This window comes from Fundulus heteroclitus, chromosome 16 (genome assembly GCF_011125445.2).
Source record: "Fundulus heteroclitus isolate FHET01 chromosome 16, MU-UCD_Fhet_4.1, whole genome shotgun sequence".
In the NCBI taxonomy this organism is placed as follows: domain Eukaryota; kingdom Metazoa; phylum Chordata; class Actinopteri; order Cyprinodontiformes; family Fundulidae; genus Fundulus; species Fundulus heteroclitus.
The window spans coordinates 11,619,186-11,647,180 of record NC_046376.1 but is presented as its reverse complement, the minus strand read 5'-3'; the positions used below and the strand labels follow the sequence as shown (position 1 = coordinate 11,647,180).

Sequence of the window (27,995 nt, the reverse complement as noted above, 5' to 3'; positions counted from 1 at the left end):
TTTGCATTAGTTCCTTGGTTTACATGTACGGTACCTTGATTAAAAGTGTACGTTGGGGGTTATTAAAATAAACTTGCCTAGCCTAATTTATATAGAAAGCAGTTGAGGTAAAATCAGGATTATAGGATCAGAAGGACGTGATATGACGGGTTCCTCGGGGCCTTTTCCGTCTGATTCCCCCCATTGTGCGAGATGTGCGATGATGATGTGTCTGGCTTTGGAGGAGGAGGGAGGGAGGGGAAGAACCCAGACACTGCGCCGCGCGCCTGCGCCCAGACAGCGGCCTGGATGCCTGGGATGAGCGCGGGACGACGGTGCGCCGCGAGCTAAGTGCTTTGCCGGGGCCACGTCGCGCGGGGCTTAGGACGCCGGTGCGAAGGCATCCTCGCACCCGGTGTAAAGCACATTAACAAAAAAACAAAACAAAAAAAATACATATATATATCCTCCCGCCTTTTTTTTTCTTGTGCACACAATGACAGAAGCGGGCATGACCCGCTTTGAATGCACATCCGCCAATGTACATGCATAGATGGAGGGAGGGCAAGCAACCCTGCTGAATCTGTGCAGCTCTGATTGCACGAAGAAGGAGGTCGCTCTCTCTCTCGCTCACTCGCTCCCTCTCTCTCTCTCTCTCTAGACGGAGGTAAGCCAGCTAAGCGACCGCAAAATGTCGCTGTTTTAGTGGATTTTCAGCACCTGCAGGACTGACATCCAGGGCAGCCGCCCGGTCGGGGAGAAGCGCACGCGGGGGCCCCGGAAGCCGGCGGCCGAGGCTACGGTAAAAAACCCAAAACTGTGAGCACTGACTTTGTGACAGTGTCGAGTGGAGTGGGTTTGCCGCTGTGTGTGTGTTTTGTTGTTTTTGTTAGGACAGCAGCTTAGAAGGAGAAAGGTGGGGGGCTACGGCTAAAAAAACAAGCGTGACATCGGCTTTAGCTTAACTGGGGCCCGATGGCTGCAACGTTATTAACTTCAACGTGCAACACGGACGTGAAGTCCACCGTTTTAATGCCTGAAACTTTAACGATGGTGCTAGCTCTGAGCTAACTAGCAACCCTTCTGGGCGGTTTGGGGTTAAAAAAAAAAAAAAAAAAAAAAAAGTAAAAGTGCGTGTATTTGTTTTGGGCGATGCATGTAAAGCAGAGCGTGAAATGAAACAGCATATGCTTGGAGAATATTCTGCAGATTACAGCAACCTAAATGGGGGAGCTCTTCAGCTAATGTAGCCAAGTTAGCTTGCCTTTTGCATTAAGGTTAGTAAGTGCAGACTTTAGCTAGCGGGCTAAGTAGCATAAGTTGCCCAGGCCTGTAACAGGGTTTCTGCTATTCGCTGAACAGTGTTGCCTTTTGGGTTTAACCCTTTCCGTGGCTGTAGCTTATCCCTTCTTTTTCTAAAAAAAAAAAACAAAACAAAAACGTGCATACCCAACCAATGCAGACTTTGACCCCCTAAACAACATTTGCATGGTTTAATTTGAGATATCACAAGATTTAACATCATTGGTCGCCTTTAGGTTTGAAAATGTCTGTCTGTCAAGCAGGAGCTGAGATCTCCTCCAGTTTGCATGAAGTTCAACCAAAAGATTGGCAGTGGACTGCAAAACTAGGGCATCGCTGGATGACCCGATTATGGACTTGATGGCCACATACCTACAGAGGCACGAAGCATCCCTGCAGCGAGCTGCCCATTGAGCTCGGCCTAAGCTCTTACGGGTTTGGACCGAGTGAGGAATGTGAACCTTCACACGGGTCCTCCTCCTGCAAGCTGCAGAAGGAGAAAGCTCATTAAGGTGCTGAGACTTGAGAGGGCGCGTGGATTTTTGCAGCTTTGCGTATTGTAAGGTAAACCATGGCACATTAAGGACCGCAAAGGTGTCACAGACACTTTGGCTAAGCACTTTTCGGTGTGTGTTTGTGCACCATTTATTGTTTTTGTACAGTCGCTTTGCAGTCACACTCCCATCCTGTGTCATACAAATCTTAAGCCACAGTTCGCATCTATCCGGTATATGACTGGTTTTGTGGCTTTGCCTATGCAAGAAGATGCATGATTCCTAGCATGGCTCTTGAGAGCTGATTGTGGGAAGCTTTTATTTATACATTAGGAGATACAGAAACTTTACTTTCTTTGGGCCTTAGAGCAGTAAAAGTGTGAGTGACACGTACTGATGTCCTGTTTCATCCCACCCCCTTTCTTTTTTCCAATAAAATCATGTTAAAAGCTGTCCAATTAATAATAAAAAAAAAAACTTAGAATGCATGGTTTGTATAGGTGGGATCTCCAGATATGACAAGTTGTGTAACCTAATCACAGTTGATATTGAGACTTCTATACGCTACATGATTCCCACATCAAAGGGCTCAGATATTTCACAGCGAGTGAAACTCAGAAATGACTCATCATAACTGAGTGGAAGCCTTTCATGCAGGCCCACAGCAGTTTACTGTTTGTTTATACGCACAGTACGTTTTTATTTGATTATTGCTTTGTGGGTTTCACTAGTTTGATGCAGTTGGTGCCTAAATTAAATTTTATCGTTTTAAAGCACATGGGCCTGTTAGAAAAGGGAGAAGGGGGGGAAAAAAACATCTGATTCGGTCTTAAGTTAAGCACGTCAGGGTGCTGTTTCTCTTGAAGTTTGTTTCCCTGTCATGTAGACACAGGATAATCTGTTAGGCTTTGTGTCTAGGACGACCATGTGAGGCGGGCTGCTCTGTCAGTGCTGAGCGCACCCCTCCTCCTCTGCAGTCCTCTTCTGAGAACTGCTGTTCGGTTCTCAGAGTCGGCACGCACACAAGGAAAGGTATGTGTTTTACACGCGTGTATAAATCGCGTTCGTTTTTGTCATTGCAAAGTTCGTCCGAACTGGTTTGTCTTAAGTGGTTCCAGTTCTGAGCAACGTCTGTCCTCTGTCATTGCTGCATGTTTTAATTCTATTGGGCGAAATGCGAGGAAAGAAGAAGAATATTTTGAAGAGGTGTTATTGCACCTTCAATATTATTAAGTGCAGGAAAGATTGTTGAAATAAAACAAAGCTTTGAAAAGAGAAGGGGAATCAACACGTATATCGCATTTTCTAATCATTCTGATTTCAGCGCAGATCCTTTCAAGGAGGTTATATTCTGATTAATAATCAAAGCATTTCTTTTTTTTTTTTTTTGTCTGAATCATATTCAAATTCTAAATAAAAGTTTATAGTGTCTTAATTACATTATAGGCTATGCAATAAATGGGACATTGTGACTGATACACTGGAAAGTATTTAGTTTTAATTGGGTGAAAACATATTTGGCAAACTGGGAATGCCCTTTATAATTTGCCAATTATAAATCTTAGTGAACAAGGATTATGTGGCTTCTTCAAGGCTCAAATCACGACCCGCTTTTGTTTAATATCACTATAAAGTCTTACTTTCTTTCTTTTACACCACATAAACTCGCTCTATCTTCTGTCATAGGGCAAGTGTGTCTATTAAAGATTTTCCCCAGTCAAGAAGTCCAGTGTTAAGGTTAAAAAATCCTGGGTTAGAGTCCGTGAGGCCAAAAAGCACGCAAGAAACGTTTATCATCTACATATTTATTCAGAACTGAATGTATTAAATCATCAAACCAATTTTGCTATCAGACAAAGGCCACCATAGTAAAAGCAAAATTCTCTTTTTAAAATATAGATTGCATTAAAATGAAAGCTATCCAAACCAACCTGGCCCTATGTGGGGGAAAAGGAATGCCCTCTTGTTAGATAATGACACAACTTTGATCAACAGCATTTGTTTGGAAAGCTGAGTTCAGTTTTACTAGCCACCTGCAGAAGTATGGTAATAATTTGCTTTATAAGAACTTTGTCAACATGTTTTGGGCCAAAAGATTTCAAGAAGCAGCACAATCTACAGCAACACTAATCTAAAGAAATTCAAGGACTGATCGTACGCAAAGCGCTGCAAGGCCATTTTCTCCTTCTTTGGGACTCCAGAAGCGAGAGCCCTTATCCGCAAGTGAAGAAACCATGGAGCAGTGTTGAATCTTCGCCTTCCAAAATTACTTTACTGTAAGGCACGTCATTGACTCAGAGGAGGTACCAAAAGAAAACGGCGCAACATCTGCAGGCCTCGTTTAAGGACGCTGTTCATAATTTGTCAATGAGAAAGAGACTGGGCTAATATGCCATTCATTGGAGAGATCAAAGGCCAAAAACTACGAAAGGACACAAAAACCCACCTCAAATTTGCCAAAAACATCGTCATGATTCAAAATAGTCTGAAATATTTTGAATCATTTGAATAAAATAATAGTATTTTGAATAAATATAAATATTTCCACAAGGGTGCAAATACGTTTTCACAGCATAGAAGGTGCGGTTATGGACTCAGACCTGCATTTTAGCATCGGCTTAAAGTCAGAAGCTAAATATGTTTACTGCCAAGACATTGCCAAAATAAAGGGTCTCCTGTCAAAAATAGATAAGAAATAATAGATTTCCTGTCTGAATCAAACAAATAACACTAAAATAACCAGGTTTATAGTGATTGCCTTAATCTCCTACATATTATTTATTCAGGCACTGCAATAAATTCACATTTTGGAGCTCTTCCTCCAGTTTTACTAACTAATTTCCAGCTATAATTTAAATACAAGCACAAATGAAGTGCATACACGGGGCGCTGAGTTTCTTTTTCTTGCTGCAGCCAGTGGGGTGTCGTTTATTTTAAGCCGGGGTGCATAAGATGTTTGTGAAGATCGAGGCGGCGATGTCTGCTGTCTCCAAAAAAGGAAATGCAGTTGTTTTTGTTTTTTTTCCCTTCTTTCATGTAGTGCTATAGGAGGTTTTCTAGCAAAAGAAACCGCCACGATGCACGCTCACAATTACTGGTAAAGGCTGTTTGAGGTCACCCAGCTGTCAGCCTGGCGACGCCTCGGCATGAATGTGCACACTCCCAAGTTTATATCTATGGTACAAAATCTATTTAGGAGGGGAAAATGAAGATATATATATATGTATATGCATCTTTTTGGTTGTGCAGCTTTTATGTAAAAAGATGATCACAGTTTACAAGTGTAGGAGGTGAGCTTCGCTAACAGGTTGACATACAATTTCCTGTGGTTGTATTTGCAATAGAAGCTCTAGAGCTGTGGTTATACTATGCTTTCTAGCAGTCAATGGGGAGCTGCCTTTACGTGTAGCGCTTAGGAGAAGAGAACAGCGCGGGAGTTTCTCTCCGTTTCTTGATGTTTCAGGTGAGCTTTTTCTGTTTGCTTCTTTCTGGGAGGCGTTTAGATCCGTCTCTTAAGCCACGTTGGTTTTACTTCGCAGGTTTTAAGACGTGCTTACTTTGTGAGGCGAGAATTTAGATTGAAGCTGAAGTTAAGTGATTGCGTTTTTTCATGCTCTGCTTTATAGCTTTTTTAATTTAATTTTTTAATCTTTTTTAAAATTTGATTATCTGACAAACTTTTGGAATGGGGTTTCTATTCGTTTCAGGTACGCCGTAGCTTCGCCTCACCTGAGAAATCAAACTCCCGCTGCGTTTAATTTGATAACGAGATGTTTCAGGTGCGGTCTAGGGAGGTATTCGGCCTGCGCAGTTTTTGAAATTGAGTTTTACTTGTCATTTGTGAAACCTGCGGTTTCAGCTCCCACACTCGGCACCGAAACAAACGTTTGTGGGCAAGTGTGACACTCGCTGCTTCAAACTCCACATGCCTGCAGTTTCGGGTCGCGATCTCACCGTTTACTCGAAGCAAGCGGAAGAGCGTTTTCTTTAATCTCATCTATATACCTCTTTGTTTCCTCTGTTTCTGTCTTGCAGTTAAATGGAGCTTCGAGCGAGACGTGGAGCTCCCTCAGTGGCCTCCAGCTCATCTCCACTTGCTCTGCATGTTGAAACTCTCTGAACCCGGCACACCATAAAGGACCGCCTCTGAGATTTTTTTTTTTTGTTTGTTTTTGTTGTTGTTGTTGGATTTTCCAGTTATATGGGACAAACTGTGGATCAGTTTTAATGTCTTACCAACTGTGTGTCGTTCTCTGGACAGAATGGAAGATCTCCATGAATCAGATTGAAAATCTCTCACCTCGTCCCCTCCTTCCTGTCTCCTCAGCAGAAGGAGGGTGGGGGGTTGGTCCCCTGCCCCTCCTTGCAAGCTAGGCTTGTCTTCTTTTGCACTCTAGTTGTTCCTCTTTTGCGTTATCTATCTGCTCACACCATCTTTAACCCCTCCATAGCCTCTGTATGAAATCCTGCCAGAGCCTCAAGGAGGAGGTTTCCATCCCAAGCCTCGGCGGGATGTCACAGGAGGAGGCGCGCAGAGCACCGGTGTCCCAGTCCTATTTTCACGCTCCTAACCCAGACTTGGACCTGACGGGGAAGGTGCACAGGAGGGAGGTGGGCGGCAAGCCTTATTCTGTGTTGGTAGACAACAAGATGTCGGCCAAGACGTCCGCGAAAGATCAGAACATGAGTCAGGCGGCGCCTCAGCATGTGTCGCCGCAGCAGCATCAGCAGTACTTCAGAGAGGCAGCACAGGAAGCGGGGTCGCAGGAGTCCGAAGCGGGAAACCAGGGATCCTCCGATGACACGGAGGTGGATGAAGACGAGGAGGAGGAGGAGGAAGAGGAGGAGGGCGAAGAGGGCTACAAACGTGAGCAGATCATTGTCGAGGTCAATCTGAACAACCAGACTCTTCACGTGTCCAAGGGGGACAACAAAACCGGAAACGCGGCAGACGACTCGGAAAGAGGGGGAAGCGACGATGACGACGACGAAGAAGATGAGGAAGAAGAAGACGACGAAGACGAGGAGAGCCACGACGAGGAAGAGGAGGAAGACGAAGAGGAACACCAGGTGGCGAGTCAAAGAACGCGGTCGAGAAGAACCAGACAGAGTGCTTCAGCCGCCAGCCAGCCCAAGAGGAAGAGCCTCCGGAGGGCCCTGAGCACCGCCACCGCGGGGATGACCACCAGGGGGCGCAGGAAGCGAATGGAGCCTCCAAAGAGCAAGCGCAGGTCTGCTGCCTCCACAGCAGGAACGGAGACGATGGGGGGGAAGGCGGAGATGGAGGTGGAGAAGGAGATGCTGGCGTGCGAGAAGTGTCCGCGGGTGTTCAACACCCGCTGGTACCTGGAGAAGCACATGAACGTCACACACAGGCGGATGCAGATCTGCGACAAGTGCGGCAAGAAGTTTGTGCTGGAGAGCGAGCTGGCGCTGCATCAGCAGACTGACTGCGAGAAGAACATCCAGGTAAAGCTGTTTTCATTCATTATTCCAGGTCCGTCGTTGTCTGAAACCACAACATTAATCAGACACAGGGGTAGCTCTGTAAATAAGTGTACGAAACATAACATTTTAATATTTCACTATAGACTACACGTATTGATTGGGGATAAAACTTTATATCAATACATTGTCCAGACAGAAGGATAAAGCTTATGCCCAGCATCATCAGCTGCGCTGATTAGTGTTATTTATAGTTCATCTTATTGCAGCGCATGCTGTGTTTTTTGATATCTGTGGACTAGTTGTATAACGTCCCATTACATTGAACGCATGAATCACCTAGCAACCGCTGTGTTTCTGAAGTCGACACACATGTGCACTCATATTGATTTTATTTGGGACCTTTTGCAACATGCAGGAAGACAATTAAACGCAGGGATCTGGAAGCTGTCCATTGGTAATAGCCCTGGGCTCCACAGAGAGGGGACAGAAGCGGAGCAAACAGCACTGAGGCTCAAACTCACGATACATACGTATGCGTGTAACAGATGTTTTACGCAGCACCACTGCTAGCAGGTCTGAGCTCTTGTTGCGCGACAGACGCACAACGAGGGCGCAGATCCACTTTATATAGACCACAACTGAATGATTTCAGTGTGAAAAGGAAGAACTGAAAAGCATGAAATGCCCCCTTAAATCACTGCTGACTCAGATGTCAGAAGAATCTTACCTGCTGTCAATGCTCACACTTGACTTAGATTGATAAAAAGCTAACGCTCAATGAAAATGGTGCGACATTGGTTAATAGCTAAGATAGAAAAGAGTCCAATACATATTAATGAGTCTACTCAACAGCGCCTTTATAGTTTTTAATTGCAATTATATATTTTTCTTATATGGTGCAGCCCTGGACTGGACTTCTGCTCAGGGATCCAAAGTCCTCTTTCCAGCTGAAAGTAAATTTAGCATTTCATTTGGATATCAAGATCCCAGAGTGGAGAAGTACAGAATCCAAGGCCATGTTCACACTGCAGGGAAATATGAGCCAAATTTGGTCTTTTTGCCCATATTCAACCCATATCTGTCTTCTTCAGAACAGTGTGAACGGCCCAATTCTGATCTTTTCACCCCCCAAAAAAAAATCAGATTTTTGCCTCTTCCATATGTAGTACTAATTCGGATACGTATTGCATTTTTTTTTTTTTTCAAAGTTTCCACTGTATGAACAGTCATGTCGCATTTTATCCGTCTTTCACGTCACTCTCCAGTCTCTCACTACACATCCACACACAGCAGCAGCTCCATAAAAGACAGTTAATAACTCTGCTCCTTTCTATCTTTATGATGTGGTCTTAATATTGTCAGCTTTCTAATAATGAGAGATGCTATCCGCATTTTTGTTTTCTTTTCGAGTTTTTTTTTTTTTTTTTAACAAAGCTTTACTGACCACTTTTAGAACCAATTACATTCACCATTACCTCCGCGAACAGTGCGCTGCTCTGTGACGTCTACTTCTGTTATCTGATTCTGCGCACGTGGGTCGCTTTGCGACAAAAGTCTGTTGACGACCACATTTAATAGTAATATGAACGGTCACCTCAAAAAAAAAAAAAAAAAATCAGAATTAAACATCAACACCTGAAGTGTGAACGTAGCCCAGGTTCCCTGAGGTCCATTGTGAACGTTCTACAGTCGGTGAAGATTACTGGAGCTATGTCGTCGTTTGGTATTGGCCCACTGTGTTTTATCAAGTCAGACAGCTGCTCTACTAGGAAAGAGGGTTAGGATTATGCAGCATTTTATACAAAAGGGGTCCTGACCAAATGTTCAATGTGTAGACTCTACAGGTCATAGACTTATGTCTCAGTAAGTTTCTCTATCCAATCTGAACACCTGAAGTGTTTCCATTTCTATCGGATTAGGGAACCCAAACTAGTGCCAGACCTCACCCAGACATCAGTTAACCTTAACTTTTCTATTGTCCTTTTATTAAACACAGCTTTACATTTCATGTCTTATTTACACAATGCCAAGTTATTTCTTTCTTTACATGTTGTACAGTGTCACACTTACGCAATAGGCATTGGCAGCACGTCAAGGTATAGAACAATTAAAGTTCTGGTTTCAAAACCAACCAAGTTTTTCTTAATTCAAAACACAGATCGCATACTTTTTCACTGAAATAGGCCACTATAGATCGGTGGCTGATCGATCTGAACACCACTAAGTCATACATTTAGATTCCTTTTTGTTGTTGAAACAGTGCATTAACATGATTTCTATTTATTTTAATCGATTTTGCCAGATTTTACCTAAAATTCCCAGTTAAGCAAAGTCTGGGTGCTTAACTGAAATTAAGTCTGAAATTTGTTGCATTGAGGTAGGTTAAAACCCTTAGTCTGCTAGCATAATGGGAACTGCCAAACACGTTGGGTAGTGTGGACAGATCACCAACCTGATGTGTTTTATGTTTAGTTTTTTTAACACTAGAAGTGCCAGTGGTCTAATAAACCTCCTCGATGATTTTATCCTTGCATAATATTCCCATGTAGTTCATATTTTCTTGACATACAAACTTAATGCCCTTTGATTTGGTTTATTGAAATACCCATGATAAGCACAGTGCACTGTTACAATTGGCTTTTTAGGCCAGAGTAGTGTGAAGTGTTCTGTGAACTACTACATTACGCTGATGACACGGTGGTTTACTGCCTTGCAAAAACTGTCACTGCAGTGCTTAAATGTCTGCAGTTGGCTTTTGACCTAATTCAATCTGACTTGTTCCATCTGAGAATATAGTGTTTTGAGACTTGCAAGTACCTTGTCATAGAAATTAGCAATTGCTTTTCATTTATGTCCCCTATTGAACATGTTTTTTAGAAGTTGAAGATCAAACTAGGGTTTTTCTTCAGAAATAGATTTTGGTTTCTTGCAGTGCAAAAAAAAATCATCTTATCTTGATGGTCTTCATGCCTCTGTTAGATTACTATGATGTTGTGAATGTATCTGCCACCTCTCTGCATATGTTGGGTGCTTTCTATCTTGCATTATGGTTCGCGACAGGGTGTTAATCTCTCGCTCATCACTGTACTTTATGTCTAGGCACAGACTTTGTTCTCAGGACTTTATCTCCTTCAGCGCTCCGTTAGTACGATCAGAACTTGCTTATTGCTGAAGCTGCCCTGTCAACTTAAAGCACTCTACAGCAGGGTTCTCTGTAACTGTCCACCTTATTCTTCTGGGATAATTTTAATTTATTTAAATAAATAAAAAATAAGATGCGCTTCAAAAGCCTTACATATTTTTTGCCTTATAATCCAGAGTGCCTTATATATGGATTAATTCTGGTTGTGCTTACTGACCTCTAAGCAATTTTGTATGGTACTCGGCGCTCTGTCAAAATGTTTTACTATGACTTTGGTAAACTACAAAGCCGCACTGCTTGCAGCATTACAGCTACCGTAGTCGGGCGCATCGCAGAGTAATACATACTGTGCTTCACCATAATATTAATTCAATTCAATTTTATTTATATAGCGCCAATTCATGAAACATGTCATCTCAAGGCACTTTACAAAGTCAAATTCAATCAGATTATACAGATTGGGTCAGATTATACAGATTGGTCAAAAATTTCCTATATAAGGGAACCCAGTTGATTTGCATCAAAGTCCCGACAAGCAGCATTCACTCCTGGAGCAGAGTAGAGCCACAGGGAGAGACTATTACAGTGTGTGTGTATGCTGGGTGCCATAATTGCCCGACTGTTAAGCTCGGACACTGAAGATGAAGGATTTGAGGATGAGGAATGAGCTGTAAAAGTGAGGATGGTTGTATTTTACAAGTTATAACTGAATAATTTTGAGTTATTGTGAATATGTCAATGATTGATTTAGCAGTATTGGACTACAGGAGAACGGTAGCAGATTTAACAAATTAAACAAGATTTATTTTTAGGGTAGGGGATGATAGAGGCCGAGATCTGAGCCGGTTGGACCTCTTCGTGGAACTCTGAGAGCTGCAGACAGATAAGGGAGAGGTCAGAAACCAGCAATGGCAACAGATTCCAGGCTAGCAGCAACGCTTACCACTCAGAGAGAGACAGAGAACCGTCAGGGAGGTGGCAGACAGTGGTCCAGGGGAAGCAGGTGAGTGGCCGGTGGTGAAGCCACGACAGGCCGGCAGAGCAAGCGGCTTAGAGACAGGAGGACGGGCCCGCGGACGGTGGAAGTCACACACAGCGGCTTGGAGACGGAACGGCCTGGCTGCCAGCTGACAGGCTGGAGGGGATCTCAAAGAAACGAGGAGCTCAGGTCAGATGACGTAGGAAACGGCGAAGTGGGATTCGCAGCGCGAGGCAACCTGAAGCACAGGGAACAAGGCGTTAGGACGAAGAACAATATCAGATCTGTCGAGAGACAGTGGCCAATTCGGCGTGCCACACAGGTTAACACTCTGGCGTTGATCAGCTGGCCATCTTCTGCTTAAATGCAGCAGGACTGCCCCGTGGAATGAGGAACAGCTGAGCATCACGCCCCCCCCCCCCCCCCCCAACTGAAGCCACCTGCGGGAGAAGGGCGCTGTCAGGCGCTGCTGGCTGGACCCTGACATTGTGAACCCGTTTAATAAAGTTTGACAGGTTTTTTTTTTTTTTTTTTTTTTTTTTTTTTTTTTTTTTTTTTCCTGTTTTGTTTAATATACCTTTTATAATCTGGTATGCTTTATAAATTGATAAAGTTTGAAAATAGACCATTTATTGACAGTTCGCCTTATAATCAAGTGTGCCCTGTAGTGCGGAAAATACGGTATTTGCATTAACATTTTCTTTGTAACCTTTTTTTTTTTTTTTTCGGAACAGACCTATCTTGTAAATGAGATATTGGAGGTCAATGAGACAACCTGTATTAATAAAGGTTGTATAAAGAAAGAAACATTCAGGTCATACAGATTCTGGAAAGATAAAGAGAAGCAAAAGAATGAACTAAAAATACATTCTGGCACTACTATACAGCACAACTGCACAGGATTTGGGATTTGCCTGGACATATAGGAGGAGTCTGCGATCAATATTGCATAAAAGCAAGACTAACATAACATCCAACATATGGTGAAAGATTTCAGCAGGGCTGTGACCGGGCATAGTGTGGATAACTATGTTGACTTCATCCATGGCTTCCTTTACACATTATATAGCTTAATTACACAGAGACAGATGTTTGCAAGCCTTTTATTTCTTGTAAGCAGCTAACAAAAACAACATTCTAGGTTAGAATGTTACATCAGACCAATAAAAAAGTTTATTACAGAAATGTGGTCTTAATGAAAAGTATGTTTCATACCTGCCTAAAGGTTATTTTCAAAAGGTGATCTTAATCTGACAAACAACACGGGCTTGAAATAGTGTTTGCCCTCTTCCTGATTTCTTTCTTTTTTTTTGCATGTTTGTCACACTTAAGTGTTTCAGAACATCAAACAAATCTACATATTGGTCTAAGAAAATACAAGTAAACAAAGTGCAATTTTGTAAATGTTTTTTTATTAGGGCTGAAAAATTAATCACATTTGCAATATAATCACAATTTAAAAAAAATGCAAATTCTAATTTCTGGCTATGTAACAATGAATGGATAAGACACGTCCTGGTGTTATAATATATTTAAAGCTGAATTTTCAGGACTCTCACCATAACATTAAGTACTGGTCAAACTATTTAATACATAGACTTGTATGTTGGTTGCACTTTGCATTTTATGTTCAACAAGTTTTTTGTCTCTTGTGTCTCTGCTCTGTCTTCTCGAACCCCCAGTGGGTCGATGCAGATGACTTACTGAGCCTGGTTCTGGTTCTGCTGGAGGTTTTTCCTTCCCCTTAATGAGTTTTTCCCGAGAGAAATATTTCTTTCCACTGTCGCAAAACTAATACTTTGGAGTGCCCTAGTCAAAGTCCTGACCTGACTCCTATTGAGATGCTGGGACCTTTAAAAAAGGACGTCCATGCTCAAAAAACCTCCAATGGGGCTGAATTACAACAATTCTGCAAAGATGAGTGGGCCAAGTTATTGCAAACACTTGATTGCAGTTTTTAGCTTCTAAGTGTGACCCAACCAGTAATTAGGTTTAGGGGGCAATCGCTTTTTCACACCACTGTATATAATTTGCTGGATATGACTGTAGATCTGAGTCCACAAGTTTCAACTCCTTATCTTTCGGTTTTAATGGGTTTTTCAGTTCTAGATAAATGCATTAAGACATCACCAAAAGGCTTCAGGTTGTCAGTATCTGCCCTTATACTTTAAATAAAAAGTAAGTACTACCTTGTTTGGAGTTATTTTAATGTGTCTTGTTGAGTCTTGATTAGCATTTCTACATATATAACTACAATGTCCACAACTGTTCATCCTGATGAAATAAGTTTTTAAGACGGATTTTTTTTCTTCTTTTTATTTGATAGTGAAATAGGTTTGTCAGTGTTGCAGCTCCTCTGTGGAGGAATCAAAATGACTCCCTATGGCGATGCCGGTGTTAAGACGGTTCCCCTCGCCAAAGTTCTCTGCATTCAGTTGACTTTAAGTGGTTTGACAAATCCTGTAGTTTGTGATCCTCCGTCTTTCAGTCATTATTCAACAATCTGCCAAAACTATCTGTTAGTGACAGCTTAAATGAGCTATAAGTAAGATATTGACTGTAAAATCAACCTAAATCATTCTCATTTCTCACCCAGGATGGAAGTAACATTTCCCTATAAACAATCAGTTCTCTCCATCAACAACGTCTTAGTCACGTTTTTCTCCTTTCAAACTTAGAGGTACAGTCCGTAACTACTTCGGTTCAGTGTGTAGCTTGTGTTTACTTCCTGTTTCCTCAGCCTATCTTATGAGATTTCCCAGCATTTGATATTTTATCTTGGCAAAGGAGCAGCCACCTGCAAGCATGGAAGAAAATAAGAGAAGTTGACCAGAAATACAACAGAATACATTATATAGCAATCCTGTGGAAGCAAAGATTCACAACAGCAACACACCGTTTTAAAACGGCATATTAGATTGTTGTGATTGGCAAGCTGTTGTACCGATTTGAGCCACAAGGTGTCAGTATTACTTATAGCTCCTTTAAAGTAAACGTTCAGTCTTTCAGTGAAGACTGAATGTTTTAGAGGGTCTCAGTTTTTTCTATAACCAGTGTGCACAGGTGCAAAAGCTAAACGCAGTCTTTGTAGGGTACCTGAACTGGTCCTACTTTTCTCTAGTTGGCTTCGTATGTGAATTTGGCCTGTTTGGATGATGCACTCTATTGCAAAATTATTCGCTCACTTGCCTTCATTTACATATTAAGTTAAATGACATTTAATTCTCAATCAATAGGGTTCAGCATGACATTGGTCCACTCTTTGCAGCTATAACAGCTTCAGCTCTTCTGGGAACGGTGTCCACCAGGTTCTGGAGTGTTTATGGGATTTTAATTTACCATTCTTCCAGAAGCACATTTGTAAGGTCAGATTCTGGTGTTGGACGAGAAGGCCTTCCTCTCAGTCTCAGCTCCAATGCAACCCAAAGGTGTTCCATTGGGTTGGGTTCAGGACTCTGTGCAGGCCAGTCAAGATCTCCGAACTCTTCCCACAAAGTTGGAAGCATTGAATGTCCAAATTTTCTTATGCTGAAGCATTCAGAGTTCCTTTCGCTGGATCTAAGGGGCCAAGCCCAGCTTCTGAAAAACAATCACATACCATAATCCTCCCTCCAAACTTTACACTTGCCACAATACAGTCAGACAAGTACCGTTCAATAGGCAACCAACAAACCCAGACTCCATCAGATTCAAGATGGATAAGGGTGGTTCGCTGACCCATTCTTTCTTTCGGTCAACATGCCTCTGCCTGAGTTTATACACCTGTGGCCACGAAAGGGAGTGGAATACTTGATTTTGATTATTTGGATGGGTGAGCGAATACTTTTAGCAATATAGTGTATATTTATTTATACTCTAATTTGTAGCTTTATGGTCGTAAACCTTTCAATGATCGGACTCTCTTGGAGCTCAGTAATAATCTGAAAACTCAGATCTTGCATTTAATGTTACATGTGTTGCAGATTTGCACACAGCTCCTGTAAGCCTGTATCCTTATCTGCTGTTATGTTGTGGTTTTAGTTTCCTGACACTGAAAGGGTCGGTTCAGCTTTTCAATGCCCGGGGGGGAACCACAGTCGTTCGGATCACGTGAATTTGCCAGATTTTGCTGACTTCGATTTGCATCCTCAAGTTATTTTGGAGCACAGGTTATCTGAACAGCTGCTCATATTGGTTATAACAATGCAACGCTGTGGGGATGTAAGCTTATCTGCAAAAGAAAAGCGCAATTTATTTAACTGCGGCCATTTTTTTTCCTCTAAAGCAGGAAACTTTCAGATATTTAAGTTCTTGCTTATCTGGCCTTAACACACAATCTCAAATACATCTGTAACCATAGATCTCTGAGGTTTACTGTTAATTATACGAAAACAGCAAAAATACAAAGAAATCCTTTTATAAAAAAAACATTTAAATTGTGTATTTTCAGTGTTTAAAATGGGAAGACTTCATTAACTTGTCTGTGTATTACATAAGTATCTGAGTGGAGTTTCAGAGCAGCTCTGAGGGAGCTAAAAAGCTTCAAGCCCGAGAGGAAATCATGTGTTTCCCTTTTGCTTCTTCAGTTTTCTTGTGGACACAAAGAAGAGCGACCCTCTCCGAGCCAGTGAAGCAGCAGGGCTTTTAAGAGCTCCTCGGACTGATAGAGGAGATCTGTAATTTTGTTTAGACTCGAGCCGTGCCATTAACTCACTTTTGTGACACGTTGCATGTATGATGTGGTTCAGCTTTCTGTTTCTGTACTAACCCTTGCAGTCTGAAAGGCCGCTGCCGTTAGAGAAGCCGATTTATTTTTGTTAGCAGTTTTGAATAAATCTGTTGCAGTCGGAGGCTTTGATTTTAATGCTTTTATTCTTTTGTTGAATCCTTAGAACTAGTTCTTTTTCCAACAGTGCGTTGATTATATCACATCTTCTGTGAACGTTTAAAAACAAAGGTTTAATGCAGAAGTTGGAATTTATTTTCTCTAATCCACATAGGTTGGAAATGGCCCTGCCTCAGATGTTGCATCATATTGCATCAATCAACAAGCTTCTGACATATTATGGGCTGGATATTGGATTCACTAGAGTTCATTTAGATTTGGAGTCTTTTAAATGTAGTTCAGCAAGGTTGATGTTGTGCTTGTTGGTTTTAATTCTAGCCGGCTGTATCCATTTAGAAAACAGCTTTGATGATTATTTTGGACCAATTGTCCTCTTGAAACTTGTAATTATGTCCAAGTTTCAGCCATGAAGCTGTTGCACTGAGGTGAATTTGGAAGCCGTCCTCCATTGTTTCTCCCACCTTGCTCACCAGTAGTCGCTGTTGTGAAACTGCCCCGCTGCAAGAGCCTGCCCACACCATGGCTGGTAGCTAGCACAGTAGGTTTAAAAGCCTCACCATGACGTCAATTCAGCTGCTAGAGAAAAGTTTCTTTGTCAGATGAAATATTGAGTGCAGATTTCAGTCAAGTTTGAAGTTGTTTTTTTCTGGGCAAGAGCTTCGCCGTCTTAGTCCATGGTGAAATAAATATGTGGACACCACTTTGTGCACTAACTTTAATTTATAGAACAATGAATGACAGGAGCTTAGCAGAATTAATTTGCATCAATAAGTAAAAAACAATCTTGTAAATCTATTTCTTGTTCTCAATGGAATCCAAGATGTTTATTTCCATGTTTCCCTTTCCCCCCAGCAGAGGGCGCTAATGTACTCTCAAAGAAGTTGTTGCAGCTGATTAGAAACAACTCAATTTATTCCATCCTGATATTTATGTCTGCTTTTGTTTTCCACAGTGCGTCTCCTGCAACAAGTCTTTTAAAAAGCTGTGGTCGCTGCATGAGCACATCAAGATTGTTCATGGCTACGCCGAGAAGAAGTTCTCGTGTGAAATCTGTGAGAAGAAGTTCTACACAATGGCTCATGTCCGGAAGCACATGGTCGGTAAGTTGGGCCTTTATTTTATCAGGTTAACAGTCCAGCTTCAGCGTATCGGTAAATATTGTGTGTTTTCCAAATAAAAAGATTTTCTGTTTTTAAAAATATTTATTTAAAACCCTAGATTTGTGTAAGAAACGGTCAATAGTTACACGTTAAGTTTTATTTTCTCTCATCATCTCCAGCTCACACTAAAGACATGCCTTTCACCTGTGAGACATGTGGGAAGTCATTTAAACGCAGCATGTCTTTAAAAGTTCACTCGCTCCAGCACTCTGGGGAGAAGCCTTTCCGCTGTGAGGTAAGACGCTCCAGAAGCAGAAATATGTTTATTTCATATTTATGAGAGGAAATCCTGCATTGCACTTGGGGAGTTGGGTGGAAAACTAAACTACATGTGTGCTGTATTCATAAAAAATACAGAACAAGGAAAAATACTCAGTAATTATGTGAGTGATAGGAATGCCATAAAGATATCTGTCCAGCAGGTTATTGCGCTTGTGGTTACAAGAATGACGCTGAGCAGGTTATTGCATGTTTGCATTTCATTTAAAAAAATATGCAACAGTTAGATGGTTTATAAATTACCTGGAAAAACTATTAAATATTTTCTTAGGCAACCAGCAGTTCTCAGTGTTGGTGTCTGAGACCATAAAGCAGATAAACTGACAGATATTAAAGTCCAGATTTTTTTCTGAATGTATCTTTTATAGAGTAATTAAGAACCGGTTATGTCTTTTATTATCTCACCAAACCTTTTTACAGCGCTAATTAAATTAAATGTGTTTTTTCTAGTGCCAACACACAACACATGTCATCTCAAGATTGATTGGTCAAAAAGTTTCCTATCTAAGGAAACCCAGTAGATTACTTAAAGTCTCTGACAAGCAGCATTCACTCTACATGAAAGGGCGTAGAGCCACAGTGGACAGTCGTCTGCATTGTTGATGGCTTTGCAGCAATCCCTCATACTGAGCATGCATGAAGCGACAGTGGAGAGGAAAACTCCCCTTTAACAGGGAGGAAAACCTCCAGCAGAACCAGAACCAGGCTCAGTGTCATCTGCCTCGACCCACTGGGGGTTAGAACTAAGTAGGGTTAGAGAAGACAGAGCAGAGACACAAGAGAGACAAAAAAGCACACATTGATCCAGGAGTACTTTCTATGTTCTATGGATGCCAGTGATCTGCCTCCCCTGGATGATGTCACAGCTAACAGAACGCCAGACCAGGTGTACCTACTATGGAGAGAAAAAATACAAAACATAAAGTTAAATGTTGTTATAACAACAAATAATGCAAAATTTGACAACAGTAGTAGAACTCAGCAGAGTGATAAAAACAGACCCTGATGTCCTCCAGTAGCCTAAGCCTATAGCAGCATAACTATAGAGGTAGATCAGGGTAACATGAGCCACTCTAACTATAAGATTTGTCAAAAAGGAAAGTTTTAAGATTAGTCTTAAAAGTAGACGGGGTGTCTGCCTCACGGACCAAAACTGGGAGCTGGTTCCACAAGAGAGGAGCCTGATAGCTAAAGGATCTGCCTCCCATTCTACTTTTAGAGACTCTAGGAACCACCAGCAGACCTGCAGTCTGAGAGCGAAGTGCTCTGTTAGGAACATACGGGGTAATCAGAGCTCTGATATATGATGGAGCTTGATTATTAAGGGCTTTATACGTTAGAAGAAGAATTTTAAATTCTATTCTTGATTTAACAGAAAGCCTCTTGTTGATTTTCATCAGAACTCTTGCTGCAGCATTTTGGATCAGCTGAAGACTTTGAACTGCATTTTGTGGACTTCCTGATAGTAAAGAATTACAGTAGACCAGCCTTGAAGTAACAAATGCATGGACTAGTTTTTCAGCATCATTCCTGGACAGAATGTTTCTAATTTTGGCGATATTCCAAAGATGAAAAAAGGAAACCCTGGAAACCTCTTTAATACGGGATTTATCGAGGTGGCAGTGGTGCAGGAGTTAGAGAGTTTGTCCTGCCATTAGCAGGTTGCTGGTTTGATCCCCCGCTCTGTGTGCTTGGGCAAAACACTTCACCCCAAATTGCCTGCTGGCATTTTGGGTTGGTCAGACTAGTTAAAGCCCTATGCAAGTACAAGCCAATAAGGTAAAAAATAAGACCAAGGCTTTTTACTTTATTACCAGAGGAGAAGTATCATCCAGTTTAAGGGATTAAGAAATTTATATTTCAAAGACTCTGGTCCAAAGACGAAAACTTCTGTCTTACCAGAATTTAAAAGTGGAATTGTGGTGGTGACAGTCTTAAGATGTCATTTTCATCACAGCAGAAATTTCACTGTTCATTTATCCCTTGTTCTGCTTTTCAGAGACGGTCCAACAGATGGCGTCATGATATCGTTGCTGCTTAGACTTTTCAACTCTAGATGGTTCGATATCTTTATTTAGTACTGCACTTTGTTTTTTTCTTAGCACCTCAGCTAACTTAACCAGATAACTACTGAATGATTGGTATTGTTTTCCTTATTTCCTAAGCTCTGTTGGCAGAAGAAAACTTACAGTAAAGAGTGAAGAACAATACTAGCTAGCAGAAAATGCCAGTGCTATGAAACAGTGTTTGCCTTGTTACAGAATTATGTTTTTATATTTTTTGTCACTTTAAACGTATCAGATCATCAGAAAAAAGTCTCACATGAGATAAATATAACCTGAGTGAATACAAAATGCAGTTTTAGACCACGCTGTGATTTATAAAGAGGAAAAAGCTATTTAAAACAAAGTAATCACAAACCCACCTTGTTGAATCATGATTAAACTTTCGTTTAACCACATTTTTTGGAAAGCTAAGCTCAATTTCACTAGCCAGACCTAAGACTGATTTCCGCCTGACCTATAGAATAAACCAATCACTGAAATAGAACCTGCCAGCCAACATGAAGTAGGTTAACAAAACCTCCAAAAGCCACACATCATGCCCTGATCTAAAGAATTACTGGTGAGGAGCAAAGTTACTGACATCTTTCAGTCTGGAAAAGGTTACAGACCGTTTTTAACAATTGGAGCTATTATCCATTAATGGAGAAAACCCAAAGCGGCGCTGATCCGACCCAGAAATGGTCAGCTTTCCAAAAGCTGAGCCAATTGCTCCAACAGCAAGTTAGCAACTAATTCGGGAGGTCATAAAAGAACCCTGAGCTAAAATCCAAAACTGAGGCTCACTTGCCTTAAATAAGGTTAGCATTCAACATTAAATAAAAAAAAGCTGAGTAAATAAGGCATCCATTGGACAAAAAACCACAGCTCACCAAAAACAGAGCTGAAAGGCCCGTCTCACATTTGCCTAAAACACATCAAGACGATCGCCTAGAGTTGGGGAAGCTTTCTGTCGTCTGAAGAGACAAAAGTGGAACCTTTTGGAAGTTGTATATCTTGTTGTGTGTTTTGTAAAACTAACCCGGCATTTCAAAAAAAGAACATTGTAGCTTCAGTAACGCATGGTGGCGGTAGTGTGATGGTCTGGAGCTGTCTTACCGATCGATGGTCGACCTGCTGTGAATAATGGAACTATGAATTCTGCTCTATAGCATACAATCCTGAATGAAGAATATTTCTGACCCCTAATTTAAACACATTTGGGTTATGTCACAGGACATCATCAGAATGGAACCAGCAAGTCCACCTCTGACTGGCTGGAAAGATAGATTTTGCTGTTGCCTAGGAAAAGTTCTAATTTGAATACATTTTAGACCTTAAACAGGCCATTCATGCTTAGATCCCCCAGAGTGGCTGAATTAAAGCAAATCAGCAAAGAATAGTGGGCCTTCCTCATCCATAGTGATGTAAAATACCCTTTTCCGGTTTTCTCAAAAGCCTGATTGCAGTTGTTGCTGCAAATCTGTAGGAGGAATAAATACTTTCTCACAGCACTGTGTGCATTATGGCTCTCTCTGAAATAAACAGTGAAGAACATCATCATATAAATGATTAACAACCAAATGCTTTTGCTTTATTGGTTGATGTAATAATAAAAAGAATGTATCCAGCATCTTAGAATTTTTTTTTTTTTAATCTTGAAGCTACAGCAGTTGCAGGATCTGACCTTTCAACAAGCTTATAAACCACGTGAAGTCCTTCAAACGTTCCCAGAGGAGGCAATTGACTTCTTGCTGTTGTGATGCTTTCACTTAGACTTCTGCTCATAGCTGTGATGCTGAGTTAATAAGCTAGAATCCATAGCACACGAGAAGTGATAACGCCTTTTTAGATGATGTTTTACATAAACATTTACATAATGTTTTTATTTTTGTCTTCATTTACTAGGCGATGGATCGATATCTTCCGAATCCTAGAGTGCACACAGTTACATACAACATAAGTTGTAGCTAAAAAAAAACCCACAACAAACACTGCAAAAACGGAACTAGAAATAAGTAAAATGTTCTTAAAATCTCTGTATTTGTCCTTGATTTGAGCAGGTAAATAAGATGATTTGCCAGTGGAATAAGAATTTTGCACTTAAAATAGGAACAATTCATCTCCATCTTATTTCAAGTGCAGTATGTCTAATTATCTTATTTTAGGGGTCAAAATACTCATTCCACTGGCAGATAATCTTATTTACCTGCTCAAATCAAGGATACATACACTAATTTTAAGAACATTTTACTTATTTTTAGATCCGTTTTTGCAGTGAAGTTTCATACAGTATGGACCTCATTAAATTGTATAAAATCAAAAATTAGAAACAATAACACTACTTTGGTTAATGACTTGAACTTTGAGCACAGTTTCTAAGAGCAGTAACAGAAAAAACACAGATGTTTGTACCTCTCCCGCGCCGGCCTTAAAATGTATCCGATACCACACTAAGAAAGTTTTCATGGGTGGAGTCGCTCTAATTAAATGTTAGAGGCCAACCCAGACACACGGGTCCTATTACATGCTTATTAGGTTTGTGTAATGTGTAGGCCTTTTCCCTCAGTGGCCTTAGTCTATTTTTTTCCCTCCGCACAGGCATTTATTTAGTCAGGTGGTGGCAGTGAGACTATAGATACATCATCTTTGGGAAAAGATTAAACCAAGAAACCCTTAGAGCAAATATGCACCATCCGTAGCAAGTGTTGCAACCATGGGTTATTTTAAGTGACTTCCCCCTGAACATGTGGCTTTTTGTTTTCTTTTTTGAACTTCAACCTAAGCTGATGTTGGACAGTGGGAAGTCAATTCTCAGGCCATCGTAGGGGGCCAATCAGATCTCCCTGAGTTCCACCGTGAGGAGGGAACAGTCCCCCCTCACGTTAGTTTGTACTGAAAAGGAAATATAAAAAAAGAAAAGAAAATGTAAACATTTCAGGAGAAAATGTTGTGAAATGCAGAAAGAGAAGCAGGTGACGGGGTTCAGTTTGGTGTTTCTGACTATCTGTCTGCATGCGTCGACCCTGTTGGGCGAACATAAAGCATTTCTTCTTTCTTTTTTTTTGTGCAGCACTGCGACGAGCGGTTCCAGTACAAGTACCAGCTGCGCTCCCATATGAGCATTCACATCGGACACAAGCAGTTCATGTGCCAGTGGTGTGGCAAAGACTTCAACATGAAACAGTACTTTGACGAGCACATGAAAACACACACAGGTGAGAAGCGAGGCTGTCCCTGTGCACCGCGGGGAGCTAATGAAGACCGTTTCACGTCAGGGAATCTCCGCTGGATAGCGTTTAACGTTCAGTTTGAGTCAAGACATATTTTTTTTTTTATTTATTTAACAAGCTAGGGATGACCTATTACGTGGAAAAGTCCAGAACTAGTCTAAAAACAGAAGCCGAGTCAATAAACTAAAAAAAAGAAATCTATTGCACTCATGTTTCAACACATACATCACAGCTCTGTTGAAAAAGAAGTAAAAACTTGAGGAGGTTTTATGACGCAGGACTCTAAAATGTTTGCAATAAACAAAATCGACATAAAGGGGCGCCATCAAGCAGGAGCACGTGATCTTACGGCAGCAATGTGCCTCATCAGGTCTTGTTTTTATTTGTTCCAATACTTTATTGCCGCAATAAAAAAAGTAATCTAACATCCATTGATATGAATCCTTAAACACGGCTTCAGCCGGAGCTCATATGCGCGCTCTGCAGCTGGCGTTTCAGAACGGCTCTCAGTCCTTCCACCAAATCCCACTCCTTGGGGAAATACAGGTGAAATCTAATTTTCACATACACTGTGGAAAAAAAATGCAACCCTTTTTTTTCCACTGTATATTAAATCAGATTAAAAATGTTCTGTTTTGTTCAGGTTAGGATCACCAAAAGTGTTTCCGTTTGCTAAATGCCAGAATAATATTCAAGAGATTTTATGAGAGTAGGGGGTTTACATGCTTTTCCTTCAAATCTGGCAGCATTTCTTCTAGACCGATGACTCGGGTCCAATTATCTTTGTACCCTTATACAAGCTTTTTATATCGTGCTCAGATTCTGGCCCAGTCCTCCTGACAGAACTGGTGTAACTGTGGCAAGTTAGTTAATCGACGCACATTTTCGGTTCAGCCCACACATTTTTAACGGGCTCGAGGCCAGAGCTTTGTGATGGTCCGTGTCTGTTTTTGCAAACTGTGGCTCCACAATTCTTTGCATGACATGACAAAGGAGCACAGACCACCACACGGAAATTAACAAAAATGTCCGGAGAGAAGAGAAAGCGTACTTTGTAGTTGATTTTCAGAAGGCTGTAGAACCAGGTTTGACTAGAATCATCCATGTGCGTTTCCGTCACGTAATGATATTTTCCTCCCCACAGTCACGTTCTTACTGTTGAGCTCATGAAAGATCAAGGAGCCGGAGATATAATTAGATTTATTCGTATGGAGTCGTTAATCTGTCTTCCTGTGTTGCTTTTAGAGTAATGGCTTCTTCATCACTGAGTGGCCTTTTAGCCCATGTCTGTATCAGACTTCTATCACTGATAATTATTGATAATCGCCTTACCATCCCCAGCCAAAGTCCTCACAATGTCTTTTGCTTTGGTTGTGGTGGTGTTTTACGCATTTCCCATCAAAACACGTTGCTGAAGCTGCCTGCTTTGATTTAGATGATTCTGATTGACCTAAAACAGGAAACGTTTAGTCTGATCTGAATATATAATAATGAGAAAAAAATGCTTGTGTGTATTTTTTTTTAATACCGTGTACGTAAACATCTGGTTCCAAGTGTAACCAGCGTAATATTTAAGAGGAATTTGACAGAGTGTTATTTAACTGTTTTTTTTTTTTTTTTGTTTCGGTTATTTGTGGGGTCTATTTTGTTTGTTTTTATTGAGAAAAAAGAAACTGAAACGCGGACAGATTTGCTCAGAAACGTTCTTAGGCTGCTGTCTCCCTTCCTCTCAGCCTGTCAGGCACCATAAACTCTCTATAAAAAGGAACAAGACGGGGCGTTGCCTCTTTGCTTCCTCCTTGCAATGAGAGGGAGACGTTTCGCATCAAAGAAGAGCCTTGCATACATTGTGGCTTGTAATGACTACCCAGACACATGAAGCTTTCCAACCTTCTCGTTTTTTTTTGGTCCATGTTTCACGAATTTTCTAAGAACAACCCCGAGCACTGATGCCTGCACATCATCTGCTGTTTTTTTTTTTTTTTTTTTCTTTTCCTGAGCCGTGGGTGGACACGCCACACTCGGCTGGGCCCTCAAGGTTATATTTGTGATGTGTAATTATGCTGCGCTCCCGGATCCGAGCAGCTACCGTCCAATTTAGCCTCGTCCAGGAGGAGGCACACCCAGCCGCGGCCTGTAATATGCAAAAGTTAGGTTCGTCTTGTGAATTCCCGTGATTAAATGTAACAGGTACAGAAGGCTGGCGCATCAGCTGTCACCTTCTGATATTCAGCTGGCGTGGAGGAGCTTCACACGTAACGTGCCAGAATACGGCATTTAGAGAGCCCTTCAGCGGGCTGTTAATAGATGGCTGTGTGGGTGGGAACAGGCACATTTAGTGGCTCCATGGAGGGAGGTTAATGAGAGCGGCATTCTAGCGGGGCTGCTGTTGTTCACTTTCACATCTCCGATCCTCAAAGTGTGAATTGTAATAGCTTCCTGGGGAGTGGGTGGGTTGACGGCAGAGACCCTCAATTCAAGATGGTGGCTCATTTGCATTCTCAGAGCAGAAATTGAAAAGGAAACTTTTTGCGGGGAAAAAAAGCTTTAATTGTTAGAGAGTTTGTAAGCGGCGCGTTGTGACAGCAAAGTGATTTGACTCTAACGCATTAGTGTCTTTGTCTTCTCTTCCTTTTTGCCGTATGAATCTGTGCAGGAGAGAAGCCTTTTATCTGCGAGATCTGCGGGAAGAGCTTCACCAGCCGGCCCAACATGAAGCGCCACCGCCGCACCCACACGGGCGAGAAGCCGTACCCCTGCGAGGTCTGCGGCCAGCGTTTCCGCTTCTCCAACATGCTCAAAGCTCATAAGGAGAAGTGCTTCCGGGTCACCAGCCCCGTGGTTCTGCAGACCAGCGGCTCCACCGTGCCCGTCCGCCTCTTTACCAACGCCTTCTCCCCCCCGGCCCCCTCCGCGTCTTCCCCCGCCACGGTCCCCGGGCCCTCGGCCGGAACGCCGGCCGCCGCCTCAGCGTCTCTGGGCCTCGGCCCCGCCGGAGGGCCCGTTCCGCAGCAGAACCCTGTCGGACACGCGTTCTCCCATGTGCAGCTCCATTCGGCTCCCGCCCATCACCATTCCCACCCTCCGGCTGCGCAACAGCATCTCTCCAACGCCCCCCAGCAGGCCCCTCCTCACAGCCACCACCACCTGGTGGTGACCCCCGTCACTCACCTTCCCCCTCCTCCGGCTCTTTTCAAGAGCGAGCCTCTTAACCACTGCGGGCAAGAGGACAGCGGCTACCTGCACCCCTTGGCGCCCCTGGACAAAGGCCCCGGTGCGCCGCAGCATCACTGAACCGCGCGCTGTTGTTCGCCAGACTGCGCCCCGTTTGTCTCCTTAGAGCTCGGCCTCAGTTTCTCGGTTGCCGGAACCTGAAGCCACGTCTGCAGAAAAGGGCTTAGCGTGAACTGAGTGGGAGCAAACGTGTTCCGTCAGACAATGGAGGTTTCACGTGTGGACGTGTTTCGCTTCTGTCGAGCAAACAGAACTCAATCTGAACTCAAAACGGCGAACGGCAACGCTTCAAACTGTGCCCTCCGTGCACACGACAAGTGAGACATCACTTTAAAAAACTGCTCGCCTGGCAAAGGTTTTACTATAACTAGAAATTGTTCTCAGATTTTTTGTCCTTCAGAAAACGATTCTGTGTGAACGTCTCGCTCCACGTTGATGGGTGAAAACTCGTTTTCACCAAAAAGCTGCTGATGGAACCCAAAATCCATAGAACCTGGACTCCATGGATCCTCAAAGATCTCTCTCTCTCTCTCTCTCTCTGAACTTTCCTCTTCTTTCTTTTCTCTTTGTTGTTAATTTGACTCAAGGTCACACGTCGGTCAGGACACGAGCTTTCTGTGCAGCTCATCCCCATAGCAATATTCTACGTATCCCCCAAAGCTGTAGAGCAGAAACCTCATAGGCAAACAGGAATGTTTAATGAATGTTGAAACTGGTTCTACCTGAGCCTTCTCTCCTGTGTAGACGCCAACCTTAAAGGGATAGCTTGGGTCTGTGAAGTTATTAGTGGTAAGTCCTTTACCTGTAGTAGAAACATGTCGCGTTGCTGAGCTTGTAAAAAATGTAACGACGTCCTCGGAAATGGTGGAAGGCCAACGGCTAATGAGGCAGACGTGATAAAGTTGATTTCAAAACCGACCGTAGGAGTTTGTTGCGGTTTTCTCCACTGGAAGCAGAATTACGTTAGCTGTACGAGTCCGTCTGCGTCCAAATTCAGCAGCTGCAGCCTCCGAAGGGCCGGAGGCGAGCGGCTCAGAAATCGGACCGGCCAGCCTTCACCAGCTGACCTTACCTCAGCTACCGTGACGGCGAACAAACGGAGCCCAAACTTCTGCTCCCTTTTTGTTTGTTTGTTTACTCCTGCAGGAACTGCAGCAGCTGCTGCGTCGGAAGATGAGCGAGTTATTCGTTTCCTAATATAACCCCTGTGCTCGCCGGCAAGACATTAAATAAAATGATCTCATTTTGAAGGTCAGCTTTAATCTCAGCCAAACCAGTTTGCTCGGCAAGGAACGCAACGCTGAAACAAGCCGAACGGGCGTCCTCAGCTGGCGAGGCGGCGATTCGCGCAGCGGGAACGGACGTCCACGAAAACGTCAAGTCTCTTCTCGCACTCAGGTCTTTCCCTCTCAGGTGTGGGTCTGAAGGAGAGCTGAGCCTCGGCTGAACGGGTCGCATTGGACATAAGGGTGGACACGTTCCACCGTGAACGTCAGTGCGAAACGTTGACACCGAGATTAATGTAAAACTGCAGATTCGTCCACCTTTTACACGCCGCCGACTGGGTCCAGACCGACTGCAAATATAGATTTGTGTAAGACCGATGCATCGAGCCCACCGTTGGCTTTCCACCACCGCTCTAAGGATTTCTTTGCTATTCTACAAGCTCACATTGACATGGCATCTGTCCGTTATGGCCAGGGGAACTATTACTGACATGAGCAGTTCAACACGTTTCCCCTTCGTCAGTCAGAGGGCAAACCGCAGCAGAGCGAAATGCAGTGCCATAGGATGCAGTGGGAGGGGAGAGACGAGTTGTTTTCTTAACTACTTTGTAAATTAAGCTGAATCCGGACAAAGTCTCGGGTTCACACCACA

The 27,995-nt window shown here is 42.6% G+C and overlaps 1 protein-coding gene across 4 annotated transcripts; it reads left to right on the top strand.

The window, feature by feature from the left end:
• The first annotated feature begins 269 nt into the window (after window positions 1–269).
• znf652 (zinc finger protein 652) lies at window positions 270–27,995 on the top strand. 4 transcript variants are annotated; one of them, XM_036147795.1, is made up of 7 exons: window positions 270–781; window positions 2,694–2,807; window positions 5,811–7,244; window positions 17,122–17,269; window positions 17,449–17,564; window positions 22,724–22,868; window positions 25,540–26,177. In XM_036147795.1, the coding sequence occupies exons 3-7, from the start codon at window positions 6,234–6,236 to the stop codon at window positions 26,175–26,177; spliced, it is 2,058 nt and encodes a 685-aa protein (XP_036003688.1). In that variant the 5' UTR covers window positions 270–781; window positions 2,694–2,807; window positions 5,811–6,233. The 4 variants fall into 4 exon arrangements, with proteins under 4 accessions (XP_036003688.1, XP_012727502.2, XP_036003687.1 ...); XM_012872048.3 differs by lacking the exon at window positions 2,694–2,807; XM_036147794.1 differs by lacking the exon at window positions 2,694–2,807 and having other exon boundaries at window positions 270–798.

Bases quoted from the DNA above. Each gene is read 5' to 3' on its own strand.
- znf652 (XM_036147797.1), top strand. From the start codon at position 6,234: ATGAAATCCTGCCAGAGCCTCAAGGAGGAGGTTTCCATCCCAAGCCTC. The intron at 17,270-17,448 runs GTAAGTTGGGCC...CATCATCTCCAG, and splicing joins TGTCCGGAAGCACATGGTCG to CTCACACTAAAGACATGCCT. The intron at 17,565-22,723 runs GTAAGACGCTCC...TTTTTTGTGCAG, and splicing joins AGAAGCCTTTCCGCTGTGAG to CACTGCGACGAGCGGTTCCA.